Source organism: Rhinolophus sinicus, linkage group LG05 (genome assembly GCF_036562045.2).
Source record: "Rhinolophus sinicus isolate RSC01 linkage group LG05, ASM3656204v1, whole genome shotgun sequence".
In the NCBI taxonomy this organism is placed as follows: Eukaryota; Metazoa; Chordata; class Mammalia; order Chiroptera; family Rhinolophidae; genus Rhinolophus; species Rhinolophus sinicus.
Window position 1 is genome coordinate 61,359,473 of NC_133755.1, and position 17,352 is coordinate 61,376,824.

Genomic DNA, 17,352 nt, shown 5'->3' on the forward strand with positions numbered 1-17,352 from the left:
CCACCACTTCCCACTCCCCAGCTCAGGCCTGGATTCAAATATATGACATTTAAGACCAATAATACTTTGAATCCTGGTAAATCCTCTTAGCTCTGGTTTGTGAGGCAGAAAAATGTTTTGGTTCCCCTCAACTGCACTGCCTCCTTATAAGAGTATGTCACATTTGGCATTTGGCATCCATTGGTTGCAAAGGAAATTTGGCACCAAATTCTCATTATGTTAAATGAAGAGCTGCACTCGACAGATTGATCATTGAGATCAACCCAGTCTGGCATTCTAGGAGTCAAAGTCCATTTTAGCCATTCTAGGGCAGGATGTGAGTGGTGGTATCTTACTGTTTTAATTAGCATTTCCCTGAAGAATAATGATGCTGAGCACTTTTTAAATGTGTATTAGTTTTTGGTATTTCTTCCTTTGTGAAGTATCTTCAAGTCTTTTGCTTTTTTTGTTGTTGTTTTTTTTTTACTTCTTTTGACTTTTTATTAGAGTTTTAGCTATTCTTTACATATTCTAGATACAAGACTCAATATTATTAATATTCAGATATATTTTGAATATTTTCTCATATTCTATGGCTTGCCCACTCATTTTCTTACTGGTGTCTTTTGGTAAAGTTTTTACTTTTGATAAAGGGTAATATCTATTTTTTTCATTTCTGTTTACTGTGCTCTGATTCTAAGACACTTTTTTTTTACTCCAAGTTCATGATGATATTCTTCTGATATTCTTTATTAGCTTATACATTTAGTTCTTATGTCAACCTTGAATTAATTTTTGCTTATGGTGGGGGAAGTAGAAGTCAAAATTGAATTTATTTCCTTATTGATATTCAAGTGAGTCTAGCACTTTTATTGAAAAGTCCCTTTTTTGCCAATTAAATTATTTTTATACCTATGTAGAAGGTCAATTGGCCATATTCATACAGATCTACTTCTGGATTGTTTTCTACTAGATCCTTTGTAACTTCATGTAAATTTTAGAAAAAGTACGCTAATTTCTATAGGATTATAATTGGAACTGAGTTGAATTCAATACATTATTTTGGAAAGAGTTGCTGCTGGCTAACAATATTGGGTCTTCCATATTTCAATTTTTTTGTTGCAAAAACATACAAACATAAACTGTTTTTATACATTGACCTTGTACCCTAAAACCTTGCTTAATAAATGTATTAGATCCAATAGTTTTTAAAAATAGATTTCTTAGGATTTTTATATAAAAATGTGTTAAATATGAATATAACTTTATTTCTTCCTTTCCAATCTTCATGCGTTTTTTTTTTTTTTTTTCCTTGCTATATTGCACTTGCTCTACCACAATGTTGACTACAAGGTCTAACAATTAAGTACACAAACCTATCCTAGAAAAAGTGCTACATAACTCATTGCAAAAAAATCACTGTGGTCATCTTTGAAGTACTCCCCTTAGGAAGCTATGCAATGATGCCAGCACCTAGTCCACCCTTCAAAGCAATCTGGAACTCTTTCTGAAATGGCCATCAGAGCTGTTATATTGCCCTTGATGTCCTGAATGTCATCAAAATGTCTTCCTTTCAATATTTCCTTTATCTTTAGATAAAGAAAGAAGTCATTGGGGACCAGATCAGGTGAGTAGGGAGGGTGATCCAATAGTTTTTGTTTACTGGCTAAAAATCTCCCTCACAGACAGTGCCATGTGAGTTGCTGCATTGTCATGATGCAAGAGCCATGAATTGTTGACAAAAAGATCTGGTTGTTTTCGTCTAACTTTTTCACGCAGCCTTTTCAGCACTTCCAAATAACAAACTTGGTTAACTGTTTGTACAGTTGGTACAGATTCATAATGAGTAATCCCTCTGATATCAAAAAAAGGTTAGCAACATTGTTTTGACTCTTAATTTGGACTGACAGAACTTTTTTGGTCATGGAGAATTGGCTGACTTCCATTGTGCACTTTGATGTTTTGTTTCAGGGTCGTATTGGAAGACCCATTTTTCATTACCAAAACATCATCTTGGCTCTCCAAAGGTCTTGGCAAACTTCAACTTTATTTTGCTTTTGTTCATCAGTGAGCTCCTTCTGGAACATTTTTGCACACATACTTCTCATGCCAAGATTTTCAGTTAAGATTTTCCTGTTTTTTTATCGATGTTTACTTGGTCTACTATGCTCCTCACACTCAGCCGACGATTTTGACGCACAATTCGACAAATTTCTGCAATGTTTTCCTCAGTTCTGCTGGTTACTGGCTGCCCTGACCTGTCTTCATCAGTGATGCGTTCTCTCCTCTCAGAAAAATGTTTAATCCATTTGTACACTGCCATTTTCTTCATGGCATTATCCCCATAAACTTGGGCTAACATGTCCCTGATTTCACTTCCACTCTTACCAAGTTTAACAAGAAATGTTTGTTTGTTGCTGTAATTCAAGCTCAGACATTCTCACGACGGCACACAAAAGCATGCAACAATAATGAACACCATTCAGCAAGACACCGCCACATGCCGACAGAAACACAGCTGTGAGACACTGATACACCAAGGTTTAGAAACCTTACTGAGCTGTTTGTACAGTGCTTCCAACGCAAGCACACAGTGGCAAGTTTGAGAACTTAATTGTCAGCCCTCGTAGGTAAGCACAGATACCCTTGCCTACCTTTCAATCTTGGGGAGATTTTTCCATGTTTCACCATTAGAGATGATGCTAGTTCAAGGATGTTCATAGATGTCCTTTATCACATGGGGAAAAATTCCCCTCTAGTCCAAGTCAGCTGAATGTTTTTGTTGTTCTTGTTCGTTTTTTAATCCCGAATGGGTAATGAAATTTGTCTATTGATTTTTTAATCTATTGAAATGATTTTATGGCATTTCCCCCTTTATTTGGTTAAATATTTGATTTTTAAATGTTAACTTGTATTCCTGTTCATAAATGCCACTTAGTCATAGTTGTACTTTGTCATGGATCAATTTGCTGAAATTTTTTTGAGGAATTATGAACATGATCGAGGGATATTTGTCAACATTTTTTAAAAATTTTCTTGTAATATCTTTGCCAGGTTTGGTATCAGGGTAGTACTCACTTTATCTAATAATTTGGGAAGTGTTCCTTCCCTCTCCAGTTTCTGAAAGAGTTAGTGTAAGATTGGCATTGTTTATTTTTCAAATTTAATAGAATTCACCAGGAAAACCATCAGAACTTGAAATTTATTTTGTGACAGGTTTTGATTATAAATTCAGTTTCTTTGATAAAGGTCTTTCAGCTATCCCAGTTGACCTTGTGCCATTTTTTGGTTAAGTTTTGATATTTATCACATACTGGAGAGGGCCCTCAGGCAAAAAGCTAACTCAGAAATTTCACCCTTCGTAGCTCCTTTCACAGGTAATGCCCTCCATCATGTCTGATTTTGGTCAGTTTCCCGTGCTTGCAAGTAATTTTCTTATAAATTATTTGTCCAGATTTAATGATTATCTGTGGGAAGGTTAGTCTCATCGAGCTATTCCATTATTAGTGGAAGCTGGAACTCCTGCACTGCATCCATTTAACAGAAATGAAAGGAATCCTTGTGCTGTGAATCCATCTCCTGACACCCACTCCTTGTGCCCTCAGCAGCCTGGGTCTGGTCATGGGAACTACCAAAACACCTGCTTCCCCAGCCCCTCCCAGGGCTCTGCCCCCAGGCACCTGATCTTCCTTCACCTCCTCAAAGTGAGTTCTTCCGCCTCCCTTCATCTGGGTGCACCTCCTTTTTGCGTGGCTGGTACCTTCTCAACCCTCAGGTCCTAACTCATGTCCCCTCCTCAGGGAGGCCTTCCCAAACAGCCTTTCTTCAGGGGCTTCTGCCTAAAATTATTTTTCGAAGCTCTTGGGGTTATTTTTTCCTTCAGAGAAGTTAGTTACACAATTTGAAAATGTTTTGTGCCCCTCCCATTTCAGAATATAAGCTCCTGACAATGGGTGTCCCCTCTGTCCAGGTTAGTGACAATTATCTATTGGAATTGCTTCTTGTTAACAATCTCCCTTTTAGACACAAAGTAGGATGGCTAACAGCTTTCCTGCTTTCTGGTGGTGCATGTGTTAAACCTCAAGCAAAGAAATGTAGGCTCTGGATAGGGAAGGGAAGAGCCCTCTGCAGAACCACAGAAAAACACAGCATTATTGAAGACCCTTTCCCTGTTAGACAAAAACTGAAACACAGATGAGCTTCTGCCTATAGCCCTGATGATGATGTTGATGATGATGATGGTTCCTTATTATATGCCAGGGACTTTATATATTTATCTCTAATCCTCAAAACTACCCTGCAAGATCAGACTATTATATATACACATGAGAAAACTATGACACAAAAGAGACCTCAGGTCACTCTATATCTAAGATAATTAGACAAATGCCATACTGCAATTATTACTCTCATTCTTTCGAAAGTTTTAGTTAGAATGTTCTCTACAGAGCCCATTAAAACACATACACTCACACAAACTCACACACATATACCTCAATTTCTATTATTTCTATCACCCCTCACACTGGAACAATAAAAAGTCTCCAAAACCATCTTCAAATCAAACAGTAGATTTATTGGCTGTCTGTTATACAATGAGGTGACGACGTTTCAATACAGGACATTCTAAACCTTGTGTGGGCTTCCCGTGTACTGGAGCCCCGTGAGAGAGGCGCACAGGCCGACAGTGAGTGGACAACAGAAGCAACCGGGTCCACATTTCCACAGGCCTAGGGAACCTTGTGTTCTTTCTTTCATAGCATCTTCCTCTTTTCAAACTCCTTCAGAAACAGAAGAGAGGAAGAAGAAGAGAGAATAAAAAGATAAAAGATCCAAATTACATTCATGGTCAACGTGATTCTGGAACCTCTTATCATCGGGATTCTTTGAACAACCAGAAATTACAGGAGTAAAATGTACCAGGATAAGAGTACTTGAACACAAAATAACAGCTTTCAAATTAGTCTGTGTCAACTTGAATTTCACTGATTTAGATGCAGAGCTTCAATTTTATGTCTTCTAAACATGGAAGCCAAGAGGCTGTGAATTATGCTTATTTTTCAACTGTAGTATTATTAGGAGTTGACAAACCTGAGTGTGCTTATCCAAACCTTTAATGCGCTACATGAACCACACATGCCCTTTTAATAAAGCAACAGAAACAGGTTTGCTTAGTTTCTCAGAGAATAAAACTAAACACAGATTCAGTTACTATTTGAACAAAATGTCAAGAACCTCAGAAATATCTGAAAAATGAAACAATACTGAATCACATTTCTCTGCACTGTAGTAATTAGAATACAACAAATGTGTAGCTGGCTGCTGCCACTTACTGGAGGAAAATGGTAACGCAAGTCTCCAATGGGAATTTTTAAGGATTTGCTTTTTTCCCTTTTCCCCCCCTCTTTTAAATAAAATTTGTTTTCACACATTCACCAACCACCCAGATTTCTTTCAAACACTATGGCACATAATTTTATATTCCAAAAGGCAGGATCATCCAAAGATTCAAAATAAAACAAGGAGTCCATTTTTTAATGCTAAAAAAAAGGGCAAAGATTGTGTCAAAAACATTCCCTGTTGCGAATACAACTTGGGCCTGTTTTCAGCAACCTTCTTAAAAAGTCTTCTTTTTTTGTTTGCTTTTTTTGTCAAGGCTATAGTCATCATAAAAATAGTTTTAAATGATAATGCAAAGAGACAGGCTGAGAATCATTACAAAGAGATTTACGGACGATAGCAAATCATTTAGAGCATTTCAAACCACAATGTCCTATTAAAAAGGGGTAAGAAAAGCAAATGGTTAAGAAGTCCATCCTCCAGCCTGTAACAATAATGGCATCCTGACACTTCCAGGGCCAGAAACTACAGGCTGGAACCCACACCCTCTTCTATAAATTTGCCTCCACCCCGACTCCCTCTTCATCCAGCTTTCATTTCTTGTTACTCAGCCTTCAACCCTTCCCCGCTGGAGACAGAAACCTATGGGATCAGCAGAGCTGTACCCCTAAAACCCTCCATGGAAAAAACAAAACACGGCAATTTTATGCACCACCTGCAAAATGGAATTCACGGCATTTATGGTCTCTGAAATGCTTTCTTCTATATGATATCTTGCCACTCACAAAAGAGGAAATCCTCATGTTTAAAGAAAAGTTATCAGAACATTATTCCTGGTATGCCCAATTAGGACGTAAATGGAGATTTCTGGAGGCTGTGAAGCCGCACACCAGAAAGAACAAACAGGTAAGACAGGAGAAAGGCTTCCAGGTATCTAGTGTGGCCCCGACTCTAAGGCCTTAACTTCAGAGCAGTCCACTCACCTTGTAGATGGTAGATCCCAGCTGCGCAGGAGACATGCTGACCACAACTCCAGCGCTCTGAAGGGAAGAGATCTTCTCTTTAGCTCCACCTTTCCCTCCAGCAATAATTGCTCCTGCATGACCCATTCTCCTGCCGGGAGGAGCCGTTAATCCAGCAATGAAGGACACCACAGGCTTGGCTTTGGGACCCTGGAAAGTGGTATTTTAAACACCAATGAAGAAGTTCATCAAAAACGAACCTCACTTTCATGACTCCGTCAGTAAACGGCAAATGGCTCAGACAGGGCCCATCATTCATCCTCACTAAGAAAACCGACACAAATATTAAGTGGCGACTGAAACTACTGCACCCATCTTTGTGATGACTCAACTTTTCATACAAACAGGAAAACAATCCTGAGCAAATTTTTTCTCTGTTTAGACAGTAAACTTCAACTTCACTGGCACAAGCTGTTTTACAAAAACATGTGTGACTCGTGAAAAATTAAAAAGCACACTTGAAAATATCTGTTATGTAATTTATGGTAATAATGAGTTCAGACACAAGACCAGGCTATTTTATTTTAACCTGATTTTATGTCTTAATACCTTACTAGTTAACCCTTAATAAACCTGCTAAAAGCAAAAGATGAGGTGGGAAGCCGTGCTGGAAAGGACCTAGGACTGGGAGACACCAGACTTTATTTCCAGTTGACTAACGCTGCACGACTATGACCGTGGACAAGGCACATCACCTCTAGATCTCTGCTTCCTCCTCTGCAAAATGAAATGGCTAAACCAGACTGGTGGCCAAGGGCCCTTTCCCCTCTGAAATTCTATGACGTCTAAGAAGAAACATAAAGGACTAATTTTATTCAACCAGAGTCCTTTCTAACATGCAACTGGTATGTGCAAAAACAGCACTGTCGTATGTTCTGAGGTAAAAATAAAAAACACACAGAAAATAGAAGAATTCAGTGACCCCGCTGTGCCTGTCACAATTTCCTACTGTTACACTCAGTCACTGGCTGTAATTTATTTCCCACATGTTCCCTCTTTTCAACTACAAATTCCCTGAACACAGGGCCTATGTCCTCACTTAAAAAGAAAAGACTCCTCAAGTCACTTATGCATTCCCTTGTGGGCTCTGTGGGGGATCTGACCACCTCCTAAATGAGTGGCACTAATTCCACATGATCCCTCTGTCCCTGTACTCAAAGCGTGGGAATATTGCACTAGGAAGGAATAAGTTTATGATACTTAAAACGTCAAATAAGTTTACACTCTGTCCTATTAACAAAGAAGAGTCTCTTGAGCTTTTTAATCAGAGAAAAAGACAATTAAAAGACTTTGGGGGAAGTGTAGTCTGAAAATAGGACATAGCAATGATAACAAGATTGGAAGCCTAAGAACGGAACGACCAGTTAGTATCCGTACAGTCGGAGCAGAAGCCGGGACTGCTGACTCTTGTCCTTAATCCCTGCAACCTGACCCTGATCCCTCCAGGGTGTGAGGAGAAGTCAGGCAGACACGGGTACGAATCCTACCCCTGGTTCATTTGATGTACACTGACCATAGACAAGGTTAGGGCCATGTGCTAAGTGTTTTACACAATATGTCATTATAATACGTCAACTGAGCTGTTCAACCTAGAATCTTGTCCATAGCAGGTCCTCAATGAAAATTATCTCCGTAAGAATTAACCATGAATAGGAAAAATGTACCAAACAAGACAAATGCATATGTTTAGTTTTTCTCATTAAATTCTAAGCTGTTCAAGGGATTCAGGGCTGGACCTAAATACATTTAAAAATTCAATTTAACATAGTATAATGTCATATTAACCTACATTTTTTTTATAAAGAGAAGTCAGGTTTTACCTCAATTTCAAACTTTACAACGTTTCTGAATTCGAGAGGCTCTAATAACATCGTACTCCAGTCTCGACATTCCTGGTGCCTACATGCCCAGGACTGGGCAGGGCACCAAGGATGCCAGTTCCCTGCCGTCCATACCCGTCTAGAGTGAGGGGCAGATACTGTGCATGCGCTGCAGAAGGAATGAGCAAAGGCAAGCAAGATGGAAAACCGCCTGTCAGACGGGACGTAGCTCTGCAAAGGAAGGTTAGAGTGGTGTGTGAGGGACGGGAGCACTGTGCTAAGTCTGGCCTTTATCTGCCATGTGACGAGAAACTGTAATGGTTTAAACCAGGGGGCATGAGGCACCGACATCTGTACTTCAGAAGGGCAGATACTAAGCAGGATGGCTGCGTGGTGGGAGGAAAGGAGTACGGGTATCAGGGATAAATTATCGGCACAGCCCGGGTGAGGTAAGGGCCTGAACCAAAGCAGAGGCCTAATTACAGACGATGCTCTGAATCTCAACATACTACTAAGATGTCAGAGACAGATGTTGGAAACTGAGTGAAAATGAGAGATGAAGAGAGAAATAAAAGACGATTCTGAGGTTTCTGTCTTGGAAACTGCATGAAGGACGATGTTGTTTATATGCCATAATCACTCACACTTCAGGAATAGGCACAGGAAGTAAATCCAGAGAAGATAAAGAGGAGAAGAACCTGGAGAAAAACCATGAGGATGGAGAGGATGAAGAATGAACTGGGGCCAGTGGTGACCTCTGCAGAAGCAGTGTCAGGAGAGTAAGATTCAACAGCAGCAGCAAACAGCTCAACAAGAGCGCTTACTATGTGCCTGGTACGGTTCTGCTGTATGTTCCAGAGTCATTTAAATGCCACAGTCCTTACAACAACACTAGGAGGTAGGCACTACCGTAGCCTTATTTTGCCAAAGAGAAAACTAAGGCACAGTGAAGTTATGTAACATTGCCAAGGTCATACAGCTTCTAAGTAGCAGACAAAAGCCAAATTGCTGAGGATTGTGGAGTGAATAAAAAGTAAGGAAAGAGATCCAGAGAGTGAGGGGAAAGTTGAGTTACATCTTCTACAGAGATCGGAGTTTAAAATCACCACAGAGGAAAATCAAGTATACTCAAAATAGCCCTTGAACATTCCTTAAATCACATATAAATGCAATGTTTTGTGTATACTAACTACCCTTTAACTATTGGTAGCTTTATCTCTCCGGTGCTCATTATTTTTCTGTGGCATTTAATTCATTCATTCCTCATTTCTTTCATAAACATAGAAAGTTATCTCCTCCTGCTTGCCTAGCCTCCTGAAGGTGCTTATGTGCTCATTCGTCAGTGTCGGGGAAATCCTGGAAATCCTTCACCTGTTTCTCCCCAGGTCTGTGCCACAGTGATCCACACACTCTCTGAGTGGGGGCGGGTGGGCACCAAGCTGCTCAGTCGTTAGTGCGCTCTCTCTCCTTCACCTCAGAAATACAGCTTAATTCCCTTAGGCTAAATGAAATTATGATACAATCCCACACCACTTTTTACATTTAATTCTGAGAGGCAACAAGGAAAGCTTTCACAGGACACAGATAATAAAGCTTTTCTACTTGACCTTCGAAGGGAAGTACTCCTCTACCAAGAAAGACCAAAGCTAGAAGGAGGTAAGATCCTGGAAAAGAATATAAAAGATAGGATCTTTAGAAGATCAGCCTTGAAAAAGAGAAAGAACACTTATATCCCCTAAGATCAAGAGCAAGAATACTAACGATAATTAGTGAAAAATACACTGGCAGGAAAAGTGAGGGCTTTCAGGCTGAGGACCTGAATGGCTCTCCGTTCAGCAGGCCAACTTACCTACACACGTGTGTGAGGGGACGCCTGGTTAAGGGGACTGAGAATGGAGAACAGGCGTTGTGGGAAAGGAGGAGAAGAATCAACCCAGAAAGAATCCAAAGTTTTCTCAGTGATTAGTAATAAAGGCCCAGCTCTGAATGTTTGATTTTACCTTTCACGTTTTCTTGAAAAATTGATCTTTGAAAAAATAAACATAACTTCCTAAAGAAGCCAGTGATGTTATTCAACAGCACAGAGCTATATTTTTCTGAAGCCAAACTTACTGAATTATGTTTCTTCAAAAATTCTGCAGCATTTTCTTCTGCGTTGCCACCGATTTCACCAATCAATATGATGCCTTCCGTGGCTGGATCATTCAGAAAGACTTCAAGGCAATCAATAAAATCTGTTCCATTGAAAGGATCACCTCCGATGCCTGAAAAAGACAAAGAATAGCAACAGTATAAAAATCAGGCCAAGAAACGTTGTTTCATCCAGTTTATTTTGCTTACCCCTCTCACCAGTATTTTAAAATGTGTCATCACTCATGTACTAAGCATTAAATAAAATCACAGCATGGTACATTTATTTGTTCGTGATATTACATGAATCCTAAATGATGATTGGATTCTGACATTCACAAAGAAAACCTTTTTCTGTTAATGCCTTCATCAATCCTCTTCCCTCCCACAAAATTATTCCTAAACAGCTGTTTAAAAATGAGCATTTTAAGAAAATGGATGTTTGTGTTGCAAGTGAGAATGTCTTCTGAGTAAACATTTCACAAATTTCTTTGCACAAAGTAACTATTAGATGAGTCACACTGCAGAGGAACCACTCACAAGTTTAAAACAAAAGTCCCAGTGAGGGTCAGGGCGGACGGTGCCGACCCCACCTCCCTCCGATCCAGAGTGGGTGGTGACAGAGACTACACATGGGGCTCTAAGAGCAAGTACTTGGTAAGAGTTAAAGTAAATGTTTCCCACAGGCTGACCACCACTTTTCTTTTGTTAAGTTATCAATTACTAAAGGCAAGATTGATTTCCTACCCTTGATCATCTCTGAAGGACAAAGCTGAGGAAGGGTATTGAATGACAACCATGTGACAAATACGGCATCCTGGCACACGTCAGGCCTGCCATTTCCTAATTCTTCCAGCCTGTCTGTGACATGGGCATTATGATTCTCAATTTACAAATTAAAAACACAAGCTAAAGAAGATGGAATTAGCAACTCTGTTTCAAAACCTTTATTCTCCATCATGCTGAGTTACCTAGTGTGTAAGACTGTGTTTGACACACAGGAAAGCTCGATTAATGCTTCCAAGGCTGGTTTCAGGAATTCGAGTCTTAATAATAATACTTCAGTGCCATATTTTATAATTTTTTATTATAGAAAGCTATTTTTGTAAGTTTTTTCAAAGGTAGCCTAAGAATTTGAAGAAATATTTATGAAAATAGGAAATTTGCCTGGCTTGTGGCAATACCAAAATTATTTAAAAATGTGAACACTTTTTTACTTTTAAAAGTGAGAGGCAGTATGATGTGGCAAAAAGACCAGCTCTGGGAGCTCAATTTCCTCAACCTAGATTTTCTCATCAATCAACCTACAATAGTACAACTTTTCACCTCGGAGGTACCTTAGAGGGATGTCTTAAGAATCAGATAATGAATGAATGGCAAAGAATTTAGTAACCATGAAGCACTGAGTTGCAGCTTATAATGATAACAAATGACAATGATAGTAACAAAAGTCCTAATACGAAGGACCACTTCTTCACTGCAAGCAAAATAAGTGTCTGCAGGAGCCACACATCCAAGGATGTTTGTTCCTCAACATGAGATCCTGGACTATGAAACTTGAAAAAGAAGTGCTTCACACTTAAGCAAATTAAATCAGAGATCATAACACCTTTTTAATAAAATGGTATCAAAATCTCCTGCAAATAAAATATTATTGTACTCATTCAATGAAAGTACTGCATTCCGATAAAATGACTTTGGCAAAAATCCCTCACCAATGCACAAAGACTGCCCCAATCCAACTTGTGTTGTTTGGTGAACCGCTTCGTAAGTCAGGGTGCCAGATCTGGACACAATACCTTAAAAGAAGACAATTTAAAAATATTAAAGTGTGTTCATGTGATAGACTACCATAGGATAAACTAAATTACACACACAAGTATAAGTAAAATTCATTACATGATCTGTCATCCAAATCAACAAATATCTTCAAATGATGAAAGAAGAAGAAAAGGCTTAAATTAAAGTAGGGAGGTTTTAAAAGTTAGACGTAGGAGAATGTATTTTATTAGTTAAGGTAACTTTATGTCTATAAAAACAGTGTAAGAAAGACCTAAATTACTTCTAAGAATCTTTATGAAAGGGATAATATCCATATGAAGTTGACAGGTACAACCCTGCTTAATTAAGGTGGCAGACCGTACAGATTAGCCTTATAGATACCCAAACTATTAAACCAGCAAAATCTGCAGCCTGCAAAACTACCATTAGTCACATTTAGCAATGCTACCTGTCTTCCCCACAACTATTTTTCTAATAATTTTCAAATTTCAATATATAGGCTTTAAAGAAAACTGGGAAATAAGGTCACAATCCCTCTGAGTTCAAGTCTACGACCTAATTTCCCTCATACAATGGGCCTATGTGAAAGGACCTAATTTCACACCTGGACAAGGTTTGTACAGGTAGAGGTAGGGGTCGGGGCTGGGGCAGTGGCAGCTAGACATCTTCTCTCGTAATTCACTAAGCTTGGCTGAGCTACAGGGAAGGTAATTTATTTCATGCCACAATCTATATACAATGAGTCAATCCCTAATTATAACAGGTTAAGAAGTATAAATGAGTAACTTTAGTTGTTAGAATATATTATATAAAATATTTTTTAAAAATAAAACAAAATTTATATGGGCTAAATCAGAGCATGGATTCTGGAGTGGTGAATAATTCCAGTGTGTCCATGGTTCGCTTTCTTTAAACTTTTGCCCTGGAGCTCTTTTTAACAACTCAGAGATTATTTTCTAACAATATGATCTCCCTATCAGGACAAGGAGAATTCTTGTCAGAAACAAAAACTATAACCATAAGCTACCTCAACTTCGATACAGAATATTTACATTCTTCAAGTTCTGTGTTACTGTCGCTGTACACTTATGCGGACCAAGTGTATGATCTGTGCATAAATACCCACTTCTTACTAGGAATTCAGGTGCACGTGACTTTAGATTAGTCACAGTCAATCATTCAAACTGAAAGACGTGTGTGTATCTTGGTCAGGGCTAGAGAACACCCTACACGACACTGTCAGATTGCTTTTAGATTAGTATCACCAGACAGCGAGAGCTGTCACTCCCTGACACAACTGCTCACTGCGTACGGAACTCTGCACCAACTCCTCAGCCCAGCACCATCCCAACCTCTCTCTCCAGACTTGTCCCCCATTTCCCCTACTCTAGTAAAACTGATTTATTCCTCAATGATTCACATTTGCTCTCCTTAAAACAGAGCCCCTCCCCTCCACCATCTGACAAAAATTCTAACCATCCTTGATTGTCCATATTAAAAGGTGAAATGCGATTTTCTCTTTGAAGTCTTTCCTGATTCCTCTGTTCCCCTACCATCGGGTTCAGTAAGAGACCACCATGGTGCTCGAGAGTCAGTAATAACTGTCTTCCTTGCAAGACTGTGACCTCCAGGGAGTCGGTAAACAGGACTGTTCTCCCCACCCGTGTTCCTAGCATTGGGCACAGTTCAGGCACAGAGGAAGCTCAGTAAATATTTACTGAATGAGTCAAAACTGCAAACCCTTCAATGGAGGACAACCCTCTGCTTAAGCAAAATCTAACTCCAAGAGTTTTAAAACCATTCACTAACTGGACCCTAATTCATGATAAAGGAGAACCACTACCACCCGCCCCCTCTGTCTCTTACCAGTGTCTCCCTATTCTCAGAGCTTTCTTTCCATCTCCACCCTCTCTCCATAACATAATCCCTCCTCTCCGGTATCTTTCATAACTGAGAAGGTTAGGTAGGTAGTGCCTATGCACCCATATAGTTGGTCCATTCAGCTTTTAAACAAAGTATAATCAGTAACTTCTTATTACGTATCTGGTACGTAATTACCTACTCTCCTTTTCCCTCTACTCCTACTTGATTCTTATAGTACAATTATATTCTAGTTGTCCATTCAGCAGCCTAGATTACTGGGAAGAACAACTACTTTATTAGTCTTTTGATAAAATCAGTATAACAATCAGTGAAAAGTAACACCAGGATCATTCCTTTAACTGGCTTTCATCTATTATATAAATGTTATTTAAATGAGAAAAGCGCAAACTGCATACATATTGAAGGTAATGAAAATGATGCTTTTAGGGTAGATTACTCCTGCCATCCTTAAAGTATATATATAGTAAAAGAGACTACCATTTTCAGTGATGTACCATAAGGATACTCGTCCTTCTGAAAAGTATTCTATTCTTTCTGCTAAGTACAGCTAAAAACGCTGGGAGATAGATGATACAGATACAGATACAGATACAGATACAGATACAGATACAGATACAGATACAGATATAGATATCAAATGTAAGAAATCTCTGAAAGATAGAGAGAAAGCAGAGTGGCTCGCGACCTCAAGACTTGAGAAATGATAAAGTGGTGAGTTCCCTAGGTTTTGTCTCATGTATCCCAGACATAGAGCTTAAAAAGCCAGCATCCCAGAAATACATAACACGGGGTTGGGGGCTAACCTCCCTGCCAAAAGCCTACTCTCTCTAGCTGAAGAACCAAGAGAAGGACAGCCTAGCAAAAGAGAAAACTTTTAGACAATAACCACTCCATACCAATCAAAGACTACAGAAAAAACTGGGCCTCCACCCCTACTCACATGAGCAATGGCCAAAAGGGAATCCCAGACTTCCACATCTTTAAGGCTGTATTGAGACACCCAACATGCCTGCCGGGACTGTGAAAGGGAAGGCCAAGTGGGCATCTGGGACTTTCATGCAGTCAAGCTGGTAATGAGCCTTTCCCCACCGCCAGGGCACCAGTGGAAACCATGTGGGGAGCCCGTATGCCCACCCTCATCTGGCAGTAATGAGGCACTTTTCCATCTCCTTGACGGGGTGAGATCAGAGAAAGCCTAATGGAGAGCGTCACTGTCACCCAACAACAGCACGGCCACCCCACTGAAGTATGAGTGGAGACCCGGTGAGGAGGTAGAACTATCATCCCCAGCAAGGAGGAGCCAGCCTATTTACTCTGGCATCAACAGAGCCAAGTAGGGAACTCAGATTCTCCCTCCACCTTCAGTAACAAGGCGCCTCCCCCCACAATCCTGGCTAAAGCACCATCGATAGAGTCAGGTAAAACAGAACATTCAAACAAGACCCAAAATACCCAAAATAATACCCAAATACTCAGGACATAATACCCAAAATATCCTGGTTCCAATCAAAAGACATTCACCATACCAAGAACCATAAAGATAACAAATTGAAAGAAAAGAGACAATTGATAGATGCTAACACCAAGATGAAGGGGATGCTAGAATTATTGACAAAGATTTTAAAGCCATGATAAAAAAAAAAATACTTTAACCGTTACGAATATGCTTGAAACAAATGAGAAAACAGAAAGCTTAATCAAAGAAATATGAAGTCTCAGCAAAAACATAGAAGCTATAAAAGGAAACCAAATAAATTTTGGAACTGAAAAATACAATAACCAAAGCTAAGAGCTCAGTGGATGATCTCAATAGCATAATGGAGGGAAGAGAGGAACGAATCAGTGGAAGGAGAAATAGAACAATGAAATTTACCCAATCTGAATGGCAAAGATAAAATAGGAAAAAAAACAATAAAGAGAGCCTCAGGGACCGATGGAACTATAACAAAAGAGCTAATATTTGTGTTATTAGAGTCCTGGAAGGAGAAAGCACAGGGCTGAAAAGAACTTGAAAAAATGTCTTACAAAATCCAAAATTTAGCAAGAGACTTACTATATATTTAAGAAGGTGGGTAAACCCCAATCAGGATAAACACTAAGAAACTCACACCAAACCTCATCATAAATACACTTCAGAAAACCAAAGACCAAAAAAAAAAAACAAAATAAAACCTGGAGAGCAGTAACACCTTACCTACATGAGAGAAACAATTCAAATGGCATCCGCTTCTCATCAGAAACCATGGAAGGAAGAAGTAAAACAAGATTTTTTTTTTAAGTGCTAAAAAAAAAGGACTGTCAACCCTGAATCCTAGATATAGATCCAGTGAAATTATCCTTTAGGAATGAAGGGGAAATAAAGGCATCCTCAGATGAGGGAAACGTAGTGAATTTGTCGCCAACAATTTGTCATAAAAGAATGGCTAATGGAAGTTCTCCAAACAGAAAAGAAATGATAAAAGAAGGAACTTTGGAAAACCAGGAAGGAAGAACCCTGCAATCAGACTATGTGTAAAAAAAATAGACTTTACTTCTTCTCTTGAGTTTTCTAAGAGGAAGAAATAAAACTGTCCCTATCTGAAGATGACATGACTGTCTGCATAGAAAATGCCAAGGAATCCACCAAGAAACTCCTATCGAGTTCAGCAACATTGCAGGATACAAGATAAACATAAAAAAATCAATTGTGTTCCTATATATTTGCAATGAATACAAGGACACCAAAAATAAAATACAGTGAAATTTACAATTGCTTTTTAAAGAAAAGAAATACTTAGGTGTAAATCTAACAACATATGCACAGCATTTGTATGCTAAAAACTACACAATGCTGATGAAAGAAATCAAAGGCAATCTAATTAAATAGAGGGAAATACCATGTCCCCGGATTGGAAGATTCAACAGAGTAAAGACATCCACTCTTCCCAAATTGACATGTAGGTTTAACACAATTCCTATCAAATTCCCAGCTAGGGTTTTTGTAGATATAGACAAGATCATTCTAAAACTTATATGGAAAATTAAAGGAACTAGAATAGCTAAAATAATGTGAAAAAGAATAAAGTGCAAAGAATCAATCTATCCAATTTCAAGACTTATTAATATAGCTACAGTAAACAAGTTGGGTGGTACTAATGTTAGGATAGGCACACAAGTTGATGAACAGAAGACAGAACTCAGAAACAGACCAACACAAACATGCCAAATGATTCTTCACAAAAATGCAAAAGCAACTCAATGAAGATAATTTTTTCAACAAACGATGCTGGAGCAGTTGGACATCAATAGCCAAAAAAAAGTCTTTGATCTAAGTCTCACATCTTATAGAAATATTAACTGAAATTGGATAATAGATTTAAATGTAAAACTTTTAGGAAAAAATTAAGGATCTTTAC

At 38.9% G+C, this 17,352-nt stretch overlaps 1 protein-coding gene across 1 annotated transcript in view; it reads right to left on the reverse strand.

Annotated features, from left to right (window-relative positions):
• Positions 1-4,534: 4,534 nt before the first annotated feature.
• SUCLG1 (succinate-CoA ligase GDP/ADP-forming subunit alpha) overlaps positions 4,535-17,352 on the reverse strand; it is a 33,694-nt gene continuing 20,876 nt past the window's right edge. Inside the window, exons 6-9 of the mRNA XM_019756388.2 lie at positions 12,007-12,090; positions 10,274-10,425; positions 6,303-6,491; positions 4,535-4,760 (exon numbers count right to left, since the gene is read on the reverse strand). Coding sequence (XP_019611947.1) covers positions 4,734-4,760; positions 6,303-6,491; positions 10,274-10,425; positions 12,007-12,090 — 452 coding nt within the window. The 3' untranslated portion in view covers positions 4,535-4,733. The remainder of the gene's footprint in view (positions 4,761-6,302; positions 6,492-10,273; positions 10,426-12,006; positions 12,091-17,352) is intronic.